The sequence below is a fragment of the Monodelphis domestica genome, chromosome 2 (assembly GCF_027887165.1).
Source record: "Monodelphis domestica isolate mMonDom1 chromosome 2, mMonDom1.pri, whole genome shotgun sequence".
In the NCBI taxonomy this organism is placed as follows: domain Eukaryota; kingdom Metazoa; phylum Chordata; class Mammalia; order Didelphimorphia; family Didelphidae; genus Monodelphis; species Monodelphis domestica.
In genome coordinates, this window is record NC_077228.1 from 399,494,264 (window position 1) to 399,519,578 (window position 25,315).

Consider the following 25,315-nt stretch of genomic DNA (forward strand, 5'->3'; position numbering starts at 1 on the left):
CCCTCTTCTTCACTTCAAAGCAAATCCTATGCCATGTAATGAGGACATTTGGCCTCAAGGATGAATCCAGAGTCTAAATGGGGGATAATTCTTGGAGAACACAACCATAGACATTTTTAAAAATGTAGATTTAAGGCTCAGTTCCATGCTGGCATGCCATTGTTTGCTGGCAGCTGCTTAAACAACCCCATCCCACTCCACTCCTTGAATAAAAGTGAGGGCTAGGGACAGCACGCCAACTCACATTCCAGCCTTTTCTCTGAAGTTTTTCTTTGTTTTATGAGTTTGAGTCAGTTAGGCTTAAAAATAACCAGCTGAATTCCTTTTATCTAAGTCAGATCACCAAACACCTGCATTCTGTACCAAAATCCATGTGTGCATGATGTGTTTCTGAAAGGGGGATTTTCTCATTGGAATGCTATTTTTAAATGACAAGGTTTAAAAGGTGCTGTCTGATATAGGACAGTTTTCTCCAGAAAGGCAAAGGGACATTATTCTTCTAGCAGAAGGAAGCAAGGAAGTTTCTTGGATATTACTTTATATAAAGTTATTTTCCAGATCGATGCATCTATCCAATAAGACTGGGGACGAGGGAAAGAATTTCTGTAGTACAGAAAATCTTTTTGGGGTGGAGGGGTGGAGAGTGAAGTTAGAACATTGTGCTTAGATACTGCTTTCCCTAAATCTATTATGTGAGCTAAGGATGATATGCATCCTACAATGGCCAAATAGGAGGAGCATGTAATTTAGTAGGAGATAGAAAAAGAAGTTGAAAGGAAAGGGGGTGGCTGGAGAGTCAACTTCCTCCTCCAAGGCATGCTGTTGTCACCACCACCAGCATGTGGGAAGAGTTTGATGGGAACAGGTTTCTCTTGGTGATAAAGTCATATGCTGCCCACATGTGCTGTCACTGGAGATGCTGTGGAGGAGATGCTTGTGTTGGAAAAATCCACCCTGAAAAGGGGGAGGAAAAAATTCCCAACTGCTCTGAAGAATATCTCCAGAGATTCTATTTGTCAACAGTCAATTAGTCAATAAAAATTTAATAGATGAATCAGTGTATAAACATTTAATGGAGAAGAAAACTTGTAAATAACGATGGACAAAATGCTATGTACAGGACAAATTGGAAATAATCAATAGAGGATAGGCTTTAGAATTAAAGAGTATGGAGAAAGGCTTTCTATAAAATGTTATAATTTAGTTGGGACTTGAAGTTTTTCTTTGATGAGGAATGAGACAATTCTAGGAATGAGGGATAGTCTGTGAAAATACCTGAAATTGAAATAGGATGCCTTGTTTAAGGAATAGCAAGGAGGCTGGTGTCATTGGGTCACAGAGTATGTAGAGAGGTGCAAAGTATAAGAAGGCTGGAAAAGTGGTGTGGGGTTCAGACAGATTGCGAAGCACACTGAATTCCAAACAGATGATTTTATATTGAATTTTAAAAATAATGGGGAGCCACTAAATTGTGTGTGTGTGTATGTGTGTGTGTGAGAGAGAGAGAGGGATAGAGAGAGAAAAGAGAGGAGAGAGAGAGAGAGAGAGAGAGAGAGAGAGAGAGAGAGAGAGAGAGAGAGAGAGAGAGAGAGAGAGAGAGAGAGAGAGAGATGAGTGGAGAATGAACTTGAATAAGGAAAGACTTGTGGCAGCAAGACCAATAACCAGTAGGTTATTGCTATAATCAGTGAGTCAGTCAATAAACATATTTAGTACTTGGTATTTGTCAGTCACTATGCTAAGTTCAGGGGTACAAAAACAAGTAGAAGACCATCCTTGCCTTCAAAAGCCTCAAAATCTAATGAAGGAGACAGCAAGCACACAAATATGTAGAAACAAATTATGTATGGGATAAATCAGAAATAATCAATGAAGGAATAGCACTAAAATTAAGAGAGACTGGAAAAGGCTTCATGTATAAGTTGGGAATTCAGCTGAGACTTGAAGGAATCCAGGGAAGACAGAAAGCAGAGGTGAAGAGGGAGAGCATCAAAGACTTAGGGGACAGGCAGAAAATTCCCAGAGATGAAATATGTAGTGTCTTGGTCATGGAACAGCAGGGAGAAATGAACCTGGGATGACACCAAGGCTGTGAATTTTGGATGACTGGAATGATGTTAATGACTTGACAGTAATTGGGAAATTTTGAGGGGGTTGGGTTTAGGGAGAAAGACAACAAGTTCGGTTTTGTACATATTGAGTTTAAGATGTCTACTGAATATTCAATTTGAGATGTCTGAAAGACAGTTCGAGATTCAAGGCTGGAGGTCAGCAGAGAGAGTACGGCTGGATAGGTGGATTGAGAATCATCAATGAGATATTGAAAAGTGGGGCCTGATAAGAAGATCAAGTGAAATAGTATGGAGGCAAAAGAGAAGAAAGCCCAGAACAGAGCCCTGTGGGTTAGCCATAGTTAGTGCATGTGACTTGTATGAAGGTCCAACAAAAAAGCCTGAGAAGAATGATCAGATAAGTGGGAGGAAAATCAGGCAAGAGAAGGGTCCTGAAAACCTAGAGGGAAGAGAGTAGTAAGGAGAAGATCAACAATGTCAAAGGCTGTTAAGTCAAGAATGATGATGGAGAAGAGGCCATTGGATTTGGCAATTAGAAAATCATTGGTAACTCTGGAGAGAGCATCTTGGTGGAGTGATGATTTCAGAAGCTGAATTGTAGGGAGTTAAAAAGGCAGTGAGAAGAGAGGAAGTGGGTGGGGAAGAAAGGATTGTATGAGGGGATATTTTTAAGCAGTAGAGGAGACAGTAAACAGGGCAAGATTGGTAAATGAGAGAGTGGGGATGATATATGGGGCAATTTGTTATAGGAGATAGTATGGAATGGAATCTCTTATACAGATAGAAGAAGTATGCTTTGACACAAGGAGCTGGACTATTTTATGTCAGATGAAGTGAAGGAGAAGATAATACCAGAAGGCTATCAGAGTGATAGGAGAGGAGGAAGAGGGGATAAGGGGAAGCTGGTGGTAATACAGGTGGCTTTTGTGGTCTTGGGCAAGTCACTTAAGTTCTCTGAACCCCAGTTTTCTTCACTGGATTTTGGGTTGGATTTTTGACCTCTAGGGTCCCTTCCAACTCTCACCCCATGACTAACTGACCTCTAAATATTTCTTCTAGATATAAATCTACAATTGTATGAGCCTAAAATGTGTATGGGTCTCAGTGATCTATAATATGAAGAATGCTAGATTTCTAATCAGGCAGCTAGCTAGGTGGCCCAGTGAAGTCAGGAAGATTCCTATTCCTGAGTCCAAATCTGGTTTCATACACGGACTAGCTGTGACCCTGGGAAAATCTCTTAATCTCATATGCCTCAGTTCCTCATCTGTAAAATGAACTAGAGAAGGAAATGATAGTATCTGAGAATGCTGAGAAAACTCCAAATGGGGTCACAAAGACTCTGACATGATTGAAAATTACCGAACGAGAAGATTTATTATAATCAGAGTACCTGGATTCAAATTATGACTCTACTACTTAATAATATTCCTACTTACTTCAATGGTTTGCCTAGCCTGTGAATTTACTTTTTGATGGATATTTGCATTTAGATGACTGCACATGACTAGATCCTGAGGGGAATGTCATTTTGCTTCCTATAAATTTTTTTCGTTTTGCTTTGTTTTGGTTATGACTTATGATTTCATCAATGTGAGGAATTGTCTATGTATAAACTCCCCACTAATGCCCATGCACTCACTGCCAATGTGGCCAAAAGCACTGAGAAGCTATCCAGAGTCCTGTAGCCAATACATGTAAAAAGAACTTGAACTTCATCTTCTTAACTCCAGGAAGATCAACCTTCTATCCACTATGTCAAGTGACCTTTCTGTTTAAGGACATAGTCACTATGTATTCTTTTATCTTTTTCTAAAGATTCATCACCTATTATTCCCCAATCATCTGGTGTTAAAGCTCTTCATATGTTTCTAAGCTCATCTTTTGAAATGTAGACTGCCACTGGCAATGGACTGAAAGCTTCTCCAGTTTTTTCACGCCATAATGAGGCAGCAGAAAGGGACTGTTTGGAGATGATAATGGTGAGAGTAACAGTTTGCATTTGTACTGTGTTTTAAGGTTTGCAGAGAACTTTGTGCAAAGCTGATCTTACTTTGATCCTCACAGGAATTCTAGGAGGCAAGCACTATTATTATTCTTATTTTACACATAAAGAAACTGAGGATGAATTTTAGTGGTTTGTGCAGTATCACACAGCTAGTGTTTATAGCAGAAAGTTTCCTTTCTCCAAGGCTAGCAGTTATCCACTATGCCATATAGTTGCTTCTGTTGCTTCATGATCCAAAACTTTTAAATAATCAGAAGGCTGTAGCCAATTTCTGCTTCCAAAAGATTAATGTACAGTTGGAAGTGAACTCCAAATTCTCTAAGCCAACCATTTCAGCATACACAAGAACATAATCTCCTCTGAAATTAATGACAGCTTCCCATCAACAGTTATGTACATTGTTGGACAAAGTCAGATCAAATGGCATTTAAAAAAATCTTAAGCCAATTTCTGCTGTCAGGCATACTCTTTAAGCATCAGTGCCAAATGCTACTCTCGGATGGATGCTACTCCAAGGGTGTATCCAAGAATCCTTGAACTAGAATTTGTTTTGGACTGTGACCTTGGTTTGGGATAAAGGAAAGCAGAAAAATAAATCTCATCTGAGTGACTATATACATCCATTTGAGTGATTATATAAAGAGGAGAGGTAGTCTCAATTCAGTTGCCCATCTCATAAATCTCTGCTTGTGACCTTTGGCTCTCTTACTGAAAGGAACAGTTAATACTAAAGTGATGCTGTGTTCTGACAAATTACAACTGCAATTAAGAACATCAAAAGTTCACACTATTTCCAGGTTTCTAAACAGTTTTGGCCATCATAATTAAATGTGTGTGTGTGTGTGTTTATACATACAGATATTTTTGATGAAAAGGAAAATAGAATCCATGGTGGACACACTTAGAAAGATTAGTGTTAAAATCATTTTCTGGGATGAAAATAGAGGCTTTCACACAATGCGATAAGTATTAGATGGCATAAACATCTTGAGGGAAGGGGCTATTTTTATTTTTGTCTTTATGTTCCCGGCATCTAGTTTAGTGTCAGTCACAGTTAGTGCTTAATAAATGCTTACAGAATTAAATTGAAAATGTGGAATAAATGGATGGCAAACTTTTTTGAAAAATCATAACCAAATAACTAGAGAGCTGTTTTCATTTTTTGGAGAATGTTTGTTATAAAGATCTGTTACAGAGAACTGAACTCTAAATATTATAGGAAAAAATACCTTATACAACTAGACCAGAAAATGGCACTAATGTGACAGAAGACAAAAGTTGGATTTGCTGCCCTACTTCAATGAAACAATACAAAGATAGTTACTTTTCTAAATGTACCAATTAATGACTCACTATTCCATTCTAACAGAACATCTTTTAAAAACACAATTTCCATTCTGCAAACTCTTGTAGTTCAGATCTTTCCTATTTATTCCATTTCCAAGGATGATTCCTTGAGTGGCTTTGTGGTTGTGCATCGATTGTTGTTCCTGGTCCTTAATATATAGGTTTAAGTCCTGCCTTTTTAATATCTGTAAACTATGTGATGATAGACAAATAACAGTTATAGACAAGTTCTGTAGCTCATCTAAAAGAGATAATCTCATTTATCTCTATCTATAAAAGCAGGGAATAATACTCTATTCTTCATAGGAGTTGTTGTGAAGTTCAAAGCATAGAACAGATTTAAGTGGATTTTTTTTCTCCAAGCGCTTTGAACATAATAGATGCTTAATAACTGAATTAGACCCTATGCTCAAATGAGCTTGTCATTGTTTGAATATGTAAATAAAGCTGTTTCAATTTTTCAAATAAATAAATAAATATATAATGACTATATTTACATGGCCAGTTAAAGCAATCATATTAATCTCCTCTATCTCCTCCTCTGACATTTTCTTTTTAGCTCTGTCATCTAAAAACATGGATCAACTTTCAAATTCAAACAACTGTTCAATCAAGATGGTCAGGATGACTATAGGAAAAGTGACCTAAAAGAAGAATTTAAAAATTAATGTGATTCACAAAAAAGTTATGCTCATTCTTTTCCTTACCTGGAATATTCTTGTAGACAGGATTCTTAAATCAATCAGTTCCTTTTGGCTGTGTGTGTGTATGTGTGTCTTTTTTTTTTTTTAAGAAACAAGCAGTCTTCAGTGTTTTTATAGCATTGGCTACTACAGAAACTATACTTCTGTTACTTCTTATCTTGGAGGGTGGACAAAATAAACAAATGGAAAATAATACTACAATGAACAGTAAATGATGAAAGGTTTACAGTACAAAAAACAGTGTAAAAAGAAAGACAAGTTTAAATATTGTTGTGTAAGAAAGTGATGAAAATAATACAAGAATGAGAATAAGCAAAATAATAGGCTGGAACATCTGGGAAGGTAAATACAGAGACAAATAGAAGAGTTAATTAGTGACCATCCAAAAGCTACCATCAAAAAAGCAATGTTTTTAATACTGCAACTAGTAAAGGGAAAATCCCTGGTTTGGGCCTATTTTCCCAGAATATCTAGCTGGAAACACACTGTATATGTTATTTTTCTCTCACTCAGAAGTGAGAGGCACTCTCTCATACCCCTCTCCCCCACTACCCAGGACCATATTTGTTGAACCATATGCTCATAATACCTATGATTGTGTAACAATGAAACCCAAAGCCAAATGTTTGCTATATCAAAGGAGAGGAATATTTTAAGCTTTCAATTTCTAACTCTGAGTTTCATCACTAAGCTAGTTATGTCTCATTCCCAGACCTTCCCTCAAAGTATGCCCTAAAAGATCAGCAGAAAAAGTTTAAAATTACAGATAGGGTCATGTTGTTTCTAGCTAGTTCTGGAAGCTTAAAAATAATCCAGAACTCAGTATCAATAACTAATTGATATATTGATGAAATCCTTATTTCTTTTCAACCCATCAGCATAATGAGTTAGGCAGAGAATTCTTAAGGATTTCATGAATGGAAGGATGAAATTGGGTGTGCCTGGCCTCAATGATTTATTTAATTGCTGATGTGCAATATATTAACATATATATGTACATTTCTGTGAAGAGGCAATTTGAAATAGCCAAAGCTTTGGACTAAAGACTAAACACTAATTGTCAGTTCCTGTTCTAAAATGAGGAGAAAAGGAAAAAAAAAGTGTTTCTTTTTTTCCTTTTTAGAGAATCAGTTATACAAATCCTTTTTCCTGAACTTTGTTTACCTTTTGGATTATTATTGATTTGAGCTTCAAGGTAAACCTAATTGCTTTTCTCTTAGCACTACCTCCTTCAGAGTTTGCCCTAGGATAGAACTACAGAAATGTTATTAAAATCCCCTCCTAATTTGTTTCCCTTAATGTGTTTTTAAGGGGGTTTATGGGTTTTGTTTTCTGTTTCTACCTCTAAGGAGAGTGAAATGTTGAATCTATAGCAAATGTATTTTAGCCTGTGGTCAGGCATTTTGCAAAACAATACCCCCTAGGAAAACAGAGAGGAGGTGGGTGGGGGTGGAAATAACCAATTCCAGGCTTTAGAATATCAAGAAATTTGGGGTTTAAAGTTTTATTCTTCGTAAAATGTAAAGAAAACAATTACTAAGAAAATAATAAAGTTCAAGCATGAGGGAGCATAAAATGACTGGGTATGTTGTGTGTACTTCAAAAGCAAGCTGAGTTGCTATCCAAAAAGAGTCATTTGGACTTTATCAAACTTCTTTTAGAAGCCAGAAAATATCATCATAAAACTACCCTGTCAGTACAGACTAAATACATCGACCTCACCTATGTGGGTGTGACTTTTTCATCAACTTAGGATGCAATAGGAGGAACTGTACCTGACTAACAGACAATGGCTCATCTGCACTTCGGTCATCTGATGACTTTGGAACTTCTAGCCTGTCGATGAAAGTTTGGAGTTCTTTGCGAAATGCCTTCATCTGTGCATTTATCCGGTAAAGCAGTTCATGCTCCCGGATCCTGCTGCCATCATCTTCCTCATCCATCAGTCCAAACAGATCCCCATTGGCCACATAGATTCTCGCCTCAGTGATGATAGTGCTAGTGTCGGAGATCAGCCGGTCTATCGTCTTTCCCAGACGCTCTGCTTCGGACCGAATGTCCTTCATTTGCTGCCTGTCTGTGAAGTTTTTTTGCCAGGTGGTTGGTGTCGGGTAGAAGGATCTGGTTGGGGTGAGGCACCGAATGTTCCGTACTTCCTCCGAGTCGCTCTCTCCACCGATGGGCCCTTCCCTTTTGCGGTGCGGTGGCCGGGAGTCATCATCACTTTCTTTCTTTCCAGCATCACTTTCCGCGTCACTGTCTCGCGGGCTACCCCGGATTCCCAGGTGGGAGGCCAAGTCGTAACGCTGCATATTAGACATAAGTACTCGGTTCTCATATTGCAACTGCATGACCTTGCCACTGAGTTCATTGATCTGCATGCGGGCAGCCTTCAGTTCCTCCTGAAGGGCTTCAGTCTTGGCACTGTCATGGTGCCTCGAGCTCTCATGGGCCCCAGACTTGTACTTGTACTTATTCAGCTCTGTGGTGATTCTTTTGTTTTGCTCCTCCAGGTCAGCCAAGTTCCTTCTGAGCAATTCTGTCTCATCTTCCACCAACTGCAGGTGTTGCCTTAACTCAGAGAGGGATTCACTCTGCTCCCTCATGAGAGGATTAGCTGACCCATTGAAGTCATCTCCTCTCAAATCATCAAGTTCTGCTTTCAAGCCTCTGTTTTCTACCTCCAGTTCCACTATTTTCCTTCCCAGGATGTTGGCTTCTTCTTCCACTAGTCTGAGCCGGAGCTTGAGCTCAGCCTCCCTCGTGGTGGGAGGTCCTCCAGCTTCTCCTTTGGGTAAAGGGCTGTCCAGGTCTCCATAAAATGATCTGTATTTTTGGAGCTCATGCTCAAATCTGTCCTTCTCTTTGTCAATCTTTGCCATTTTCTTTCTCATCAGAGCAGCTTCTTCTTTGACAAATTGCAGCTGGCATTTCAGATCTTCACTATCCTCCTCATTTTAAAAAGAGAAAGAAGGGAAGAGGGAATCATTTTTATGTAAATCATGAAAATGAACAGCCAAAAAAAGACACCTGCAAAACGAATTTCCTTTTCCTAATCACTAGGCTCTGATTCAAAAGATGTGTATGTGGAAGGAGTGGGGGAAGGAGAGGTAAAGGAAAATGCTGATTGTATGCAGAGGAAGTCTTTTTCCAACTACTTGGCAAATAATCCTTTTGGAAGCTATAACAGGGAACATGAAGTGAGAGAAAGGACTATGATAAACAGAAATTGTTGGCACTCACATTCATTGTCTGTTGTAATTGTGTACAATTAAGCATGGTGGAGGAACTTACATTCCCAGACAAACATTAAAATCACCTAATATTATCCATTAGCAAACATTTTATCAAGTGCTTATTGTGTGCCAGGTACTGTGCTTGTCAGAGGATAACAAAACAAAATAAGAGCGTCCTGCTTTTAGGAAATTTATAAATTATTGGAGGATGCATTGTGTTCTCATGTAAGCAAATACAAGATATATTTTCATAAGTACATAGTGATGGGAGGCTAAGCCAGGAAATCAGAAAGGTCTCAGAGTAGGAGGACTTTTGCTGAATCTTGAAGAGAATGAGAGGTAGAGATAAGGAGGGAGAATATTTCTGGCATGAGAAACAGCCTGTTCAAAGGCAAAGAGGTAAGAAATGGGATGTTATATATGTAAAGGAGCAATCAATTTGGCTAGATGCAAAGTGATATGTAATCATCCTGGGAGGACAGTGTGGCATCAAACTGTCAAGTGCCTTAAATGTCAGAGGAGTTTGTATTTTCACCTAAAGGGAATGGGAAGCAACTGACTTCTTAAGCAGAGGAATATCATGCATATATCTGTGCTTTCAGAATATCAATTTGACAGTTGCATGTAGGATGTTCTTGAGAGGAGAAAAACAATTTGAGGAGCAAAATTTGAGCATTATTGTAATCATATGCACAAGAGGTGATGAAGGGATGAACCTGACCTAGGGTGGTTGTGGTATAAGTGAAAAGAGTGGAGAAAATACAAGAGAGGTTGAGCCAATGGAATAGTCAGCTGATCAGATGGGGTGGGGAGTCAGAGTGAAAAATCACAGTTGATTTCTAGGTGATGCACTCAACAGAAAAAGGGAAGCTAGGTGTAGGAATATATGTTTATGGGGGAACATTAGTTTGGCTTTGGACAATCAGGTGGATATAGACCATAAGCAGGTGGAAATTTGGGGCCAGAGAGCTCAAAAGATAGAATGGGATTGGGGTAGGGCAAAAAAGATCTCACTTTGAAAGCTATCAGAGAACTTACTAAGGGGGCAAACTCTAGACTTCTGGGGGAAAAAATAAATTTCTTTAATATACGTGGTACTGTGAGCAACTGTTATTTTCTTTTCTGGACTTACGTTTCCTCATCTGTAAAATGTGAGGATGACAATATTTGAACTATCAACTTTACAAGGTTCAGTTCTGTTCCAACTGGATACTTCAGTATATCAGTGGGTAAATAACTAACTGGTATGGTTTGTATAGCCCAGAGACTGCCAGTTTGGCAAGCTTAACATTTATCATCAAAAGAACTGCTATTCACATTAACTTAAGAACCTTTATAAATGCCCTTTGAAGGATGATGATTAACTAAAAGAAAGACTATGTTGCAAAGGGAGGAAAAATGATTTCACCAGATAAATGGTAATGATCAACAAAGAGTGAGAAAAAACAGTTTTGTGTGGTGTAGATAATTCTAAATGGACCCATAACACTGAAGCCTACAATATAACATTGTGGGTTACCCTAAGCTCATGAATTTTCCTCCCTGTTGTTTTTCTTCCATGTTCCTATAGAGTAGGTATCCACTTTTCAGCATAGCAATTCAATATATCTGTGGGAGATTATAGTCTGGGTTTATTTTGTGTATTGCAATAAATTTTGATTTGTGTGTTTGATTTAATATATTAGCATCTACAACTTTTTTTTTACCTTATTGAGTAAAAGGTTACATTTATGACCTAACAATGTTATTATTGTAACTAGTAACTGTTTAGGGATAGGGCATCAAGTGTTAAAGAGTGGTAAGTAGGACAAATATATTTCCCCTCAACAGGATTATCCACAGGTAATGTGATTTTGTGGTGGCAGGCTGCCTTTGAGAAATTAGACTTGCTAATGTGGGAGCAGGATGGAATATCAAATTTAATTCAGATAGATTTGGGGTATCTTATGGAAAGGATCAATCAATCAATCATCTCTCTCCCTCTCCCTCTCCCTTTCCCTTTCCCCCTCATCTTCTCCCTCTCTTGCTCCCTCTCCCTCACCCCTCACACCCCTAGAAGACTAAGACTGGTTGTTAGAAACCAGACTAAGATTAGTAGTAGTAGATGGGAGTGGAGGGTTCTGATTGTTTTTCTTCTCTGCTTTAGAAGAGAGTTAAGAAAGGGAAAGACTTATAAGAAAGTGAAAAAAAATAACAACAAAACCCAATTACATTTGAATAGGAGGCAGCTAAGTGACACAGTGGACAGAGCTCTGGGTTTGGAGTCAGGAGGGTTTGAGATCAAATTCAGTGTCAGACACTTATTAGCTGTGTGACCCTGGGCAAGACACTTAACCCTGTTTGACTGTTTCTTCATCTGTAAAAGCTACTAGAGAAGGAAATGGCAAATCACTCTATTATCTATGTCAAGAAAACCCCAAATGGGGTCATGAAATGTTGGACATGATTGAAATGACTGAACAAACTAAAAGAGGAAGCTGAGTAGAATGGTACACAGATTATTGGATATGAATCCAAGAAGACCTGAATTAGAATTCTTCCTTGGACATTTACTAGCTTTGTCACCCTAAGTAAGACATTTAACCACTCAGTTTTTTCATCTGCAAAATGGGGATAGTGATAGCAGTATTTCACAAGGTTGTTTTGAATATGAAATGAATAATACAAATAGAACACACTTTTGGAAACCTTTATTATAGTCTGGGATTCATCTGTAAATTCAAGCTCTCTTTCACCAGAATAATCTCTTTACAGGAAGAACAAGAGATCCAATGTAGGAAACATAGGGAAAAGATATCTCTTGATGAAGGAAGAAAAGAAGTTGATTCGACCTTAACAAAAACAGCATTATCTGAATCTTTTAAGAACTTTTAGAGAAATAGAAGGGTTAAAGGAAAAAAAAAGTAGGTAACAGGCTTCCTCTCTGTGATACCCAAGTTCAACAATAAGAAGGAAATCAGTAGTGTAGGAGGTGGACCAGTGGGGTAGATGACAGACCCACAGAAATGTGTAAGAGGTTGGAAAGAAAGCAACCTAAATAGGAAGGAAAATAATTTTCCAAAGAAAGTTTTGAAGAACATTTTTAAATGAATAAAGCACGACTGTGTGAAGGGCAACTTAAAATAGGAACATATAATACAAATTGCATAACACTCCTGAAGGTCAGAGATCTAGTGTTCTATATATTGATCTCAGATTTCACTGATGGAGAAGAAAAATTTTAGTTTTAAAAAGGCTACATATGAAGAAAGAAGAGTATTGCTTAAAATGGAATGGGTTTAAGTTTCTTCCTATTGTTCAAAGAGGAGGAGGAGGAAATGAGAGGGAGGGTAAAAGGGAAAAGAGAGAAAAGGGAGTGAAAAAGAGAAAGAGATAAAAAGAGATAGAGCTGCATTAGGAGTGAATTTTAGTTTAACATATATATATGATGTTCAAAGATAAATGAAATATGTAAATTATGAATTCCTGAATGTTAACTGAGGAAGGACAAAGGTCAGGTATTTTCCACAATACCTAATTGAAAAAAAGTATCTTATTTAAGGGAAATGATATATAAGGGCATGGTACCTTGTCTGTATTTAACAAGAAGGATAATGTTATGGGAATTTCAACTGAATCTTGAGAAAAGGGGTTGAGATGAAAATCCTTCCTGCTCTCAGCTGATCTACAAAGCCAACCACTTAGCATCAGTTTATAAGAATATGGAATTTAATGGACAATCCCTTGGATATACATAAAAACTGGAATATATTTGTAAAAAGATAAATTATTGAGTTAAGATTGATAGGGTTTTGTATAATAAATAGGTGAAGCTATTGCTATTGCAGTGAATTTTTTGCTTACGAAAATTACAAAAATTTTTGCTTACAAAAAATGAATTATTGCTCACAAATTTGCAATTTGTGTAATAAATAGGTGAGCTATTGCTATTGCTATTCACTGAAAACACATCTTGTCAGACTAATTTAATTTCTTTTTTTTGGGGGGGGTAAAATTATTAGGTTAGATCATCTGAGGTATGAAGAGAATCTCTTTAGATTTCTGCAATCATTTCACAATCTTTCCTGATATTTCTGTGGACAAAATGGAAAAATATAAGCTAGAAAATAGTTTTAGGGAAGTAGATTCAGAACTTATTGAATGACTGGACTCAAAGACTAGTGATTAGTAGGCTAATACCTCTTGGAGGGAAGTCATTAGTAGAAATTGCTGAAGGATATTCCCTTCATTTTGCAATTTAGTATTTTAACCAATGATGTGGAGAAAGGCAAATATGGAGTGCTTATATAATATAGAGATGACCCAGAATTGAAAAGGATGGTTAGATGACAGAATCATAGTTCTAAAAATCTTGACAGATCTGTTTGTTACTTTAGCAAGAAACTATTTACTTACTTTATTTACATTAGGGAAATTAGGTGAAATTTGATAGCGATAAACAGAAAGTTTTATTTGGATTCAATAATTAACCTCACAAGATGTGATCATGTGTACAAGATGGAGGGCTAAATATTTTCCCTGATCCCAACAGCCTCTTGAACCTCTCCAAAATAAAAATTATATCTCAGAGATCAAGCCACTAGAACTATCTGCCTAATTGGGGAAAAGAAGAAACCAAAGGTTCTTTTTTTTTTTTTTAAGACAGAAGAGTAACAAGGGTTAGGTAATTGAGGTTAAGACTCCATGACCTAAAACTATCTTTCCTTCACTGGGCACCTGTCCCCTACCATTCACCAGGATCTGGGCAGCAAGGTTGCATTAGTTAATCCAACTCTTTGAGTGTGCAAAAGGACACAACCTCATACCTGAACTTCCACCTCCTCTTTGCCGCTGTCTTAAGATCCAAACTCCAAGGCAGAAACTGTTTGGGCTGTGATAACAGCAGTGTGGCAGAGCTCTCTGTATTGCTGAGCCAGAGAATTGAGGAACAGAAGGAACCTGGCAGGGCACTGTGTTTTAGGGGAGCTGTGTAGCACTCCACTAAGCCTGAAGGAAAGAGCTCAGCTTCCAGATGGATCCAGTTCCATTACACCCCCCCCCCCCCAAATCAGGGGCAGAGTTCTAATCTGGTGAACTGAATTGCCTAGCTTTGAAGGAGTCTGAAAGGCTCTGAAATACAGTTCTCAGAGAAGCCACCAGGAGCTAGGGTGAGGAAGGGAGTAGGGAGGAGAGGGAAAGGGAGGGATAATGATTTTTTTAAAAAAAGACTGAAAATACTAAAGATCTCAGGAAGAAAACACCATAAAGATCTTGCACGTAAGCAGATAAACCAATAGGGAAAATGTTAGTAGCAGAAAGAAATATGGTTTCCAAATCTATTAAACAAATTCAGACATTTATGAATAAATACCAGAAAACAAAGGAAAATGATTCAGCATCTGTCGATGTAGAGGACACTGTGGGTTTTGAGAAGAGTACAGAGTCACAATATGTTGTTCCTGACTGGCTTAAGAGAGAAATGAGAATTATAAGAGCAGAACTTATGGCCTGCACAGCAGAAATAACTGGCAGAATAGAAAACTGTAAATACACAATGGCAAGTTTCAGCAAAGATACAGAGAACAAATGACTGGGAATGCAAATACAATGTGAAGAATCGGATAATTTGGAAGAGAGAAGCAAAAATCAAAAATACTAAAAGAAAAGATATTTCTCAAACAAATAGAAAATAGAAGAGCTGTGGATATCCATCAGGTTGTTTGATAAAGATCTCAGCCTCCATCTGCAGCTCTGGTTTCAGTTCTACAAACAAGATGCCTCCTGTGGTTATATCCTGTTGTTTCCCCACTCTTGCCAACTTTCCAGCTTTCTTTTGTTTGTTTTCTCCCCCCCCCCCCCCCCAGAATGTAAACTTTCTGAGGACAGAGACTTTTCTTACTTGTATCCTCTCTTAGGGTTTAGCATAGTGCCTGGTACCCAGCAGGAACTTAATAAAAAATGTTTACTGAGGGGGCAGCTAGGAGGCTCACTGGATTAAGAGTCAGGTCTAGAGATGAGAGATGCTGGGTTCAAATCTGCCCCCAGATCCTTACTAGCTGTGTGACACTGGATAAGTTATTTAAACCTCATTACCTAGCCCTTATCACCCTTCTGCCTTGGAACTAATACAAAGAATTGATTCCAAGATGGAAAGTAAGGATTTTAAAAATGTTTATTGAATTGAATTAAAAATAAACTAATTATGATTTATGGCAGCTATAAAGGGTTAATATTATTTGAACCTGATTTAAAAGGTGTCCAGAATATGGAAGGTGACAGTGCATATCAGAAACACAACGCTCAGTTCTAAGAGTCACATCTCAGAAAGTACTTTGATAAGCTCAAGAGCCTTCAGTGGAGGGCAACAAAGATGAAGATGGGCTTCAAGTCATGGGAAGACCAGCTAAAGAAAGTAGAAATAATTAACCCAGAGAAGAAAGGACTTGAAAACATTATAGCTATATTATATTATATTTTTATTTTATATAAATTTATATAATTATGTATATTGTATAGTGTTATATGAAATAGAAACTAGATTTCTCCCAGGGTTAGAAGACAGGATTATGAATAATGGCTAAAAATTACAAAAAAGGCAGATTTATACTGGATAAAAGGAAAAATTCTCAAACAGTTGGTACATATAAGTGGAATGGAATGCCTTGGGGGAAACCAGTTTCACCCTTCATCTTCAAGTAATGGCTAGATGACTGTATGTGGATAATAAAAGGGGATTCTAGGTCACAAGATCTTTGAGGTCTTTTCCAACTCCAAAAATGTGACTCACTGAATTGTATTAATATAGTAATACAAATATTCAGGTATATACTAATTAAATATTTCTATTACGGTCATATATATGTATATATATATATATTTATATATATATATATATATATATACACACACACATATATATGTTACCCTATACCTGTGCCTATATATAAACATATATAAGACCAGTTTCAATACCCTCTCCTACAAACTACTGATGCATCTTTAAGAGGCAATAGAATCTTGGAGAATGATAGATGAATTGTCATTCTTGAGATACTATTAATAGCAAAAAGAAAGAAAATAATAAGATAACATCTCTCTAGAGCAGAACATTTATATTACTCTTACTTTATGGAGGAAAAAAAAGTAAGAAAATTTAATTGGTCTTCTGAGAAAGCTGAATGTGCGCCTATATTTCCAGAATTGAGGTCCGTAGTAACGGTGATAGTGACTCAAGCTTTCTCATAGCTGATACACAGTAAGTCATTATTTGTATTTTTGTTTTATTATTTACTACTAATTTTATACATTAGATAGCCAGTTAATTATGAAATTTACTTATGCCTAAGAGACTTGGTATAAAGAAGGAAAAATGAGAAAAAAGGCTTATAGGAAAGAGATTTCTCCAGTTTATTTAATAAGTATATTGAATAAACCTAGAATTAACAGATTAATTAATGACAGCTATTGCAATTTTAGTAATTAATGAGGAAGTATCAGAACATCCAAGCAGAACTCTTGATTGTATTACCAGGAAGGATTTGTGATGATTGCATTTTGTAGCAACTTACCTCTGTGGGAGTCTGCTGTGACTTTTTTTCAGATTTTTGCAAATCTTTACTTCCTCGTCTTTTCAGTGATAGCTATAACAAAGGACATATATATATTTATATTGACAGTGTAAAATTGAAATCAGTTTTATTTTCTGAAAGGCATTCATCAAAACGGTCTGATAATTATGACACAAGCTACCCAATTGAAGCTATTTGTCATTCTACAAAAACAGGTAATATTAAGTATAAAAAAATTGATAAAGTACAAATAGTTTCACTTACAGAAAACTGCAAAGCACAGAGAATGATAGCTAAATTTGGGTAGTCTCTAAGCAAACTATTCTATAATACAAAATTAAAACTGAATTTAGGACATCTGGAATTTTTAGTTCTGTATACTTAACTCTGTCTCAGTTTCCTCATATGGCAAATGGGTTGGAGAAGCAAATGACAAACCTCTCCAATATTTTGCCAAGAAAACCCCAAATGGGATCATGAAGAGTCAGACACAACTGGACAACAACAAAAATATATGGATGAACTCATTAGATAGATCACATGTATCTCCTTAGTAGCCATAATACTTTATAGTTATCTTAGGAGAGAGGGGCACTATGGTTAGATTATGAGGCAAATATGGTTCCTGACCCAAACTCTAGCCTTATGCAATTTATAATTTAGATTCCAAAGCATTAGAGGTTAGGCAAAGAAGTTCAATACACCAAATTTAATTATGTTAGCCCATTAATCCAAGGGCACACCACAATATTGAATGAGGACATGAATTCAGGCAGGGGAGGCAAGGAAATAGCAAAGTTCAACCACATTAAATGTTGGGTGAACAATGGAGTCAAATGAACAGCTCTGGTGTTTATTTACTTTCACATCATCCACACTTCCTGTAAACATGTTAGAGGAAAAAACCTATAATAATGATGACGATGATGATTACTATACTATTTATATAGTAATTCATAGTTACAAAGTACTGCCATGTAACCCCTCTCCTCCATGTGGGTTTGGCAATCTTCTGATCAGTCGTATGATAGTGTGTATGAACAGGTCAATCCTCTACCCTTGCCTTACATATAGTGTCTTGTAAGACCCTCACAAAGACTCCATGAAGTGTTAAAGACAGATATAATTATTACTTGAGAAAATCAAAACTCAGGTTCACTGAATTTCAGAGAGTATATGTGTTTCTATTTTTATAAATGTCACAAGAAGGAGAATATGGTCAACTAAATAAAATGAGTGGAGTTAAGAGAGACATTAATTTCAGGAAAAAGTTAATGGTAACCCTTCTCTTTTCTCTTCTGTCTGGAAGACATCTAGAAAATAATGTACAACCTGGACACCATAGTATAAAAAAAGGACACTGGAAACATAGAGAATATCCAGTGGTGGGAAAAGGGCCCTGAGGCCATGCTGTATGAGGACAAAGAGAAAGAACTGGGGATGTTTTCTTGAGGAAGAAATGATGAGGATGAGGGCAGGGATGAGGCACACAAGAACTATGCTCAAGCATGTGAAGGGCTATTATAGGACAGAGGCATGAGACTTGTTTGGTTTTGTCCCAGAAAGTAGGGTTGCAAAAAGGAAAATGTATGGAGCTTTAAGTCAGTAAAAACTTTCTTACAATGAGAATTGTCTAAAAAGGAAATGATGGATCTGTCTTCCTTGGAGGTCTTCAAATAGAGTCTGGAGAATCATTTGGCAGGTATGTTATAGGGAGGATTCCTTTTGGTTATTGGTGGGTCCAAATGGCAGCTGACATCCTTTCTATGGAAATTCTATCATTTTGTCATTCTGTGATAGTCCAGGATGTCTTAGAAAAGGGACTAATAACAACTGCTTGATCATATGGGTCGATGGGGATATGATTGGGGATGTAGACGCCAAATGATCACTCTAGTGCAAATATCAATGGTATGGAAATGGATCTTGATCAATGACATATATAAACCCCCAGAGGAATTGTGCATCGACTATGGGAGGGAGTTTGAGGGAAGGCAGGGAAAGAACATGAATCTTGTAACCATGGAAAAATATTCCAAATAAATTAAATAAAAAAATTTTTAAAGGACTACTTATAAAAGGAGGCATCAAGATGTGGTAGAAATGACAATGCCCTAAGAATCAGCAGGTGCATTAATTAATGTGTGCTCTTCAGGGGCTAGGTCTCTTCATTTTTCTTGGTTTTCTCTCAGCTTCTTACTGGTGAGCATTTACCCTAGCCAGTATGGACTCAGACACACATTCATACTACTTTGCAGGCACCCTTCTCCAAATTCCATTGTCCTGCTCCTCCCCCACCTCTTCTCTACAATCTCTTGATTGCCAACTCTAGCACTGAACACAAAAATCAAGTCAATATTACCAAAACAATGGCCCCGCCTCCCCTTTATTGGTTGTCTTCTCTCCATTAAAATGTAAATTCCTTGAGAGAAGGGGCTGTGTTCACTTGTACAGTATTCCTAAAGCCTTCCTTGGTGCAGCTTTAAGCTTTAATACCTTAAAGCTTTTATAATATATAACTATATAATATAATTACATATTATTTAATGTATTGGATATTATAATATCATACCTAAGACTTTGTACAGGGTCTGGAATATACTAAGTGCTGAATAAATGTTTTTTCATCCATCTATTCATTCCTCTTGGCCTCAGTTTACTTAGCCATAAAATGAGGGGGTTGGACTTGAAAATCCTTAAGGACCTTTCCCAGTTCTGAAACTGACTCTACAATTCTAAGTTGCCAAAGGGAAATCTTGCATAACTCTATGGCTAGGGTTTGGCATTTTGGACAGGGACAAAGGAAAAAGATGGTTTTTGTCCTGGAGTCTCTCTTGATGGCATTGTTAGAAGAACATTTTTAAAACCACTTAGGTAAAATATTGAACAAAAGAACAAAGAACCACCAAACTATCAAAGAACAAAAACAAAACAACAACAATTGAACCAATAAAATGTTACAAGGATATCATAGAATCATAGATTTAGAGATAGAAGAGACCTTAGAGACCATTTAGTTCAACTTCCTCATTTTACAGAGGAAGAAACTGAGTCCTAAAGAGATTAAATATCTTGTTCAAGGTCACATGGAGAACAAATGGAAACAATGAAATGCAAACCCAAGTCCTCTGACTCCAAATTCAGTCTATACATTTTTCTTTATCATGGAGAACACAGTTTGCTTTTTGCAGCACCATAAATTTAAGCTCAAGACAAGGAGTGCTTAACCTTTTTTAGTGTCATGGACTCCTCCAGCAGTCTGATAAAGCCTATGGACCCCTTCCCAGAATAATGTTTTTAAATGCATAAAATAAGATAAACAAGATCACAAAGTAAATTATATGGAAATATAGTTAACAAGATATATTTTTTTTAAAGTTCTTGGACCCTTAGGTTAATATTTTTAATTGTTTCAATCATGCCTGATCCTTTGTGACCCCATTTGAGGTTTTCTTGGCAACGATATTGAGTGGTTTGTCATTTCCTTCTCCAGCTCATTTTACAGACAAGAAAACAGAGGCATACAGGGTTACGTGATTTGTCCAAGGTCAAATAGCTAGAAAGTGTCTGAGGCTGTATTTTAATTTAGGAGCTCCTGATTCCAGGTCCACTGCTCTATCCAGCTGCCCCCTCCAAATGAGGAACTCTTACTTAAAACTGACCCTTCTACTCCTCTCCTTCCTTGCTGAAAGTGTTGCAAAACCACTATCCAATGTCTCCCTTACCACCCTCACCATGTGCTCTGGGTCTCCTTTGCTCAAGAATCTTCAGTAGCTCCTTATTATCTACAGATAAACTATAAAATCCTTAGTTTGGAATTAAAAACTCTTCACAATCTGATTCCAGCCTTATTATTCATTTTGAACTACAATAGCCTAGTTGGTATTTTCTAAATTTGTCATTATTCCATTTCTAGCCTTTAGGTCCTCACATTCACTGCCCCTAGGAGGCAGTGGAGGATAAGTAGAACACAGGCTGCAGGGGAGTAGAAAAGGTGTTATAGTAATATATAATTCCTTTTCTGCTCCTCTTAATAAAAGTCCTCCTTTGAGCTCCAGGCTAACCTGCCTGAGAAGCACTCTTTGCATCTGGCCTCTTGGATTCACCAACTGTTCTTTAATTTATTTTTAGCTTAAAATTAGTAGAATTTATTTCCAGGCATCTCAGCTCCTCCCTTTAATCCCTGCTCCATAGAAGGCATGCTCTGGCAAACAGATATGTAGATATCAATTATATCTTTTGTTTCCCTTTTTCAGTTCATTCTCTGGAGGTAAACGTGTACATGTTAATCTTCAAATATTAAATCTGTAGCTGTATGCTTTCCTGGTTCTACCATTTCACTCTTCATCATCTCATATAATTCTTTCCAAGTTAAACATATATATGCTCATCATTTCTTTTGGTGCAGTAGTATTCCATCACAATCATATACCACAATTTGTTTAGTTACTCCCCACTTGATGGACATCACCTGGCTTTCCAGGTCTTTGCCATCACAAAGAGAACTGTTTTAAATATTTTGGAACATATAGGTTCTTTTCCTTTTTTCTTTGATTTTCTTGGAAAACAGCAATACTTTTTCCTGGGTCTAAGGATATTCATTCTGTTGTAACTCTCTGGGGATAATTACAAATTGCTCTCCAAAATGGTTGGATCAGTTCACAGTTCCACCAACTGTGTATTATTGTCTCCATTTCCCCACATCTCCCCCAACATTTGTCATTTTGTTCTTTTGCCATTTTAGCCAATCTGATGGGTGTGAGATGATACCTCAGAATTGTTTTGGATTGTACTTCTCTAATCAGTATTGATTTAGAGCATTTTTTCATATAGCTATACATGGCTTTGATTTCTTCATCTGAAAATAATCTATTCATATCTTGCCTATTTATCAGTTAGGGGATGACTTTTATTATAAATTTTACAAAATTCTCTAACATTTTAGATATGAGACCTCTAAGAGACTGTATGGGAAAATTTCTCCCAATTTTCTTCTTTCCTACTAATCTTGGCAAAATTTGTTTCATTTATACAAAAACTTCAATTTAATGTACTCAAAATTATCCATTTTACATCTCACAATATTCTCCATTTCCTGCCTACTCATAAATTCCTCTCCTATTCGTAAATCTAAAAGGTAATACATTCCCTGTTCTTCAAATTTGCTTTTGATATCTCCATTTATGTCTAGATCATGTACCCATTTTAATCTTATCTTAGTGAATGTTTGAGATATTGGTCTATACCTAGTTTCTGCCAAACTAATGTCCAGTTGTCCCAGTAATTTTATCAAATAATGATTTCTTTTCCCAACAACATGGATCTATGCTTTTATCAAATACAAGGTACTATAATCTTTTAGCACTTTATCTTGTATGTCTGTTCTTTTCCACTCATCTACCTTTCTATTTCTTAGATAATACTAAATATTTTTGGTAATTACTGCTCTATAATACAGTTTAAAATCTGGTATTGCTAGACCTCTTTTCTTTACATTTTTCATTAATTCTTTTGAAATTCTTAATCTTTTGTCCTTCTAAATTAATTTTGATTATTATTTTTTCCAGCACAATAAGATAACTTTTTAAAATAATTTTATTGGGATATCATTTAATAAGTAAATTAGTTTTAGGTAGGACTGTCATTTTAAGTAAAATGGGTCTACCCATCCATGAATAATTAATATTTCTCCAGTTATTTAGATCTGATTTTGTGTAAAAAGTGTTTTATAAATTTGTTCATATTCAGGGTTTATTTTGTCAGATATACTACCAGGTATTTTATTCTATTTGCAGTTATTTTAAATGGAGTATATCCTATCTCTTGCAGAATTTTGTTAGCAATCTATAAAAATGATGATGGTTTATGTGGGTTTATAAAGTAGTATATATATGTTACTTCACCAAAATTATTGATAGTCTCAACTCACTTTTTAGTTGAATCTGTAGGATTTTCCAAATATACTATCATATCATCTGCAGATCTAAGAGGGGAAAATTTAAATCTCCCACTATGATTATTTTTCTAAAATTCAGTTTTCATCTATAACTCATTTAGCTTTTCCTTTAAAAATCTGTTTGCTATAGCATTTGATACATATAGGTTTAGTATTGATAATGCTTTATTATATATTATAACTTTTAACATAATATAATTTACTTATTTTTCTTTTTTGATGATACATATTTTATTTTTAACTTTGTCATGATTGCTACCTTTGCTTTTTTGCATCAGCTGAGGCATAGTATATTCTGCTCCAGTCCTTTCTTTTTACCCTATGTGTATCTCTCATTTTTAACTGTGTTTCTATAAATAATATACTGTCAGGTTTTGTTTTTTGATCCACCTATTTTGATTTTTATGTTTAAATTAATTCTATTCACATTCAAGATTATAATTACTAGTTGGGTATTTTCCAACATTCTATTTTTCCTCCCTGCCTGTCTTGCTCTTTCTCTCCTTTTGCTGTACCCCTCCTAAGATTTCCCATTTCTTTAGTATACTACCTCTCTAGTTCTTTTCCATTCTTATAATCGGTTCCTTTATCCTCTTATCTTGACCTCCTACTTCTAAATCAACCCACTGTTCTAAGGGTCCATCCCTGGTCCCTTCTCTCTTACCTTCTAATTCTTATTCTATCCACCCTTCCAAATATCCCTTCTTCATCCCCTCATCCTCTTTTGTTTTTTAAGATGAATTCTCTCCTAAAAACCCCTCCCTTATCTTGTCCTGAGAGACCCTCCCTATCCCTTCACATTGCCCTCTTCTTTTTTGATATGTACTCCCTTCTAGGAATCCCTCTCCTTTCTTATCCCATTGACCTCTTTTTTCTTAATCTATACTCTCTTGTCTTAGTCCCTTAAGGGAACTCTTAGTCCTTCTCCAATCCTATCCTCTCACCCTCCTGGTTCTCGGTTTGTTAAGAAAACATTTATCCTTCTAGTTGTATATGTCATTCCCCCTTTAAAGGAGATCAGATGAAAATAGTGTTCTGATACTACCAACCTTACACTACTTCATCTCTTTCCCTGACAGTTCTTCCACTCATGGCTCTTTTATATGAGGTAATTGTTCCTATTTTACCTATTCCTACCCTATTTTATTGCTATTTTTAGTTAATTCTATTATATTCAACTTGACTTCAAACCTTCTATCTATATATGTTCTTTCAAACTAGCCAAGTAATAATTTCATTCTTAAGAGTTATTGATAACATTTTCCCACATGAGAAGTAAACAATTTGACCTTGTCAGGACCTTTATAATTGGTCTTTCATGTTTACCTTATAATTTTTGCAGATCAAATTTTCTACTGAGTTCTGGTTTTCCCCTAAAGAATAGTTGTTAATAGTTGGTAGTTGTGGGGGGCAACTAGATGGCTCAGTAGAAGATTGAAACCCAGGCCCAAAAATGGGTGGTCTTGGGCTCATATCTGGTCTCTGAGGCTTCCCAGTTGTATGACCCTAGGCAAGTCACTTAATCCCTCTTGCCTAACTCTTACCATTTTTCTGCCTTGGAATCAATACACAGTAATGATTCGAAGATGGAAAATAAAGTTTTTTTTTAAAAAATAGGTAATATTTGGTAATTCATTAAATATCTATTTTCCTTTTATGCATTTATGCTCAGTTTTTCTGGGTCTGTTATCCTTGTTTATAGACTCAGCTCATTTGTTCTTTGAAATATTATGTTTTCTGACTTCTATTCTTTTAATATTGAATCTGCTATGTCTTGTATTATTCTGACTATAGCTCTACTGTATTTAAATTGCATTTTTTCCCCCTTGCTTCTTGTAGTGTTTTCTCCTTAACATAGGAGTTACAGAACTTAGCAATGCTGTTCCTGCACATGTTCACCTTGGGGTCCCATTGCAGTAGTCATTGGTAAATTCTTTCCATTTCTATTTTACCCTTTAATCTTAGAGCTTCCAAGCAATTTTCTTTAATGAATTCTAGGAGTGTGGTGTCAAAATTCTTTCTTTGATCATAACTTTTCAGCAGTCCAAACATTCTTATTTTAACTCTCCTTGATATATTTTCCAGGTCCATTGTTTTTGCATAGGTGTTTCATAGTTTTTCTATTGTTTCATTCTTTTGATTTTTCTTAGTTATTTCTTGTTGCCTTTGGAGGTCTTCAGTTTCTCCTTGTCCAACTCTAATTTTTAATGAATTAATTTTCTTTGCAAAATTCTGGAACTCTTTTTTTTCCAATTTGGTGATCTTTCATTATTTCCTTGCATTTCTCTTATTTTTTCTGGTTTTTCATTAGTCTTTCTCATTTGGTTTTAAAAGTCTTTTAAAGGTCATCCGAAAACTATTTTTGGGATTGTGATCATTTGGTGTTTTTTTTTTTTTTGCTATTTTAAGAGTAGGTGTTTTGACTGCACTATCCTCTGAATTTGA

The 25,315-nt window shown here is 36.3% G+C and overlaps 1 protein-coding gene across 1 annotated transcript in view; it reads right to left on the minus strand.

The window, feature by feature from the left end:
• SOGA3 (SOGA family member 3) overlaps positions 1-25,315 on the minus strand; it is a 68,012-nt gene that overhangs the window by 18,026 nt on the left and 24,671 nt on the right. Inside the window, 3 exon segments of the mRNA XM_003340483.4 lie at positions 6,135-6,465; positions 7,907-9,082; positions 16,915-16,986. Of these exon segments, the coding sequence (XP_003340531.2) occupies positions 6,355-6,465; positions 7,907-9,082; positions 16,915-16,986 (1,359 nt within the window). The 3' untranslated portion in view covers positions 6,135-6,354.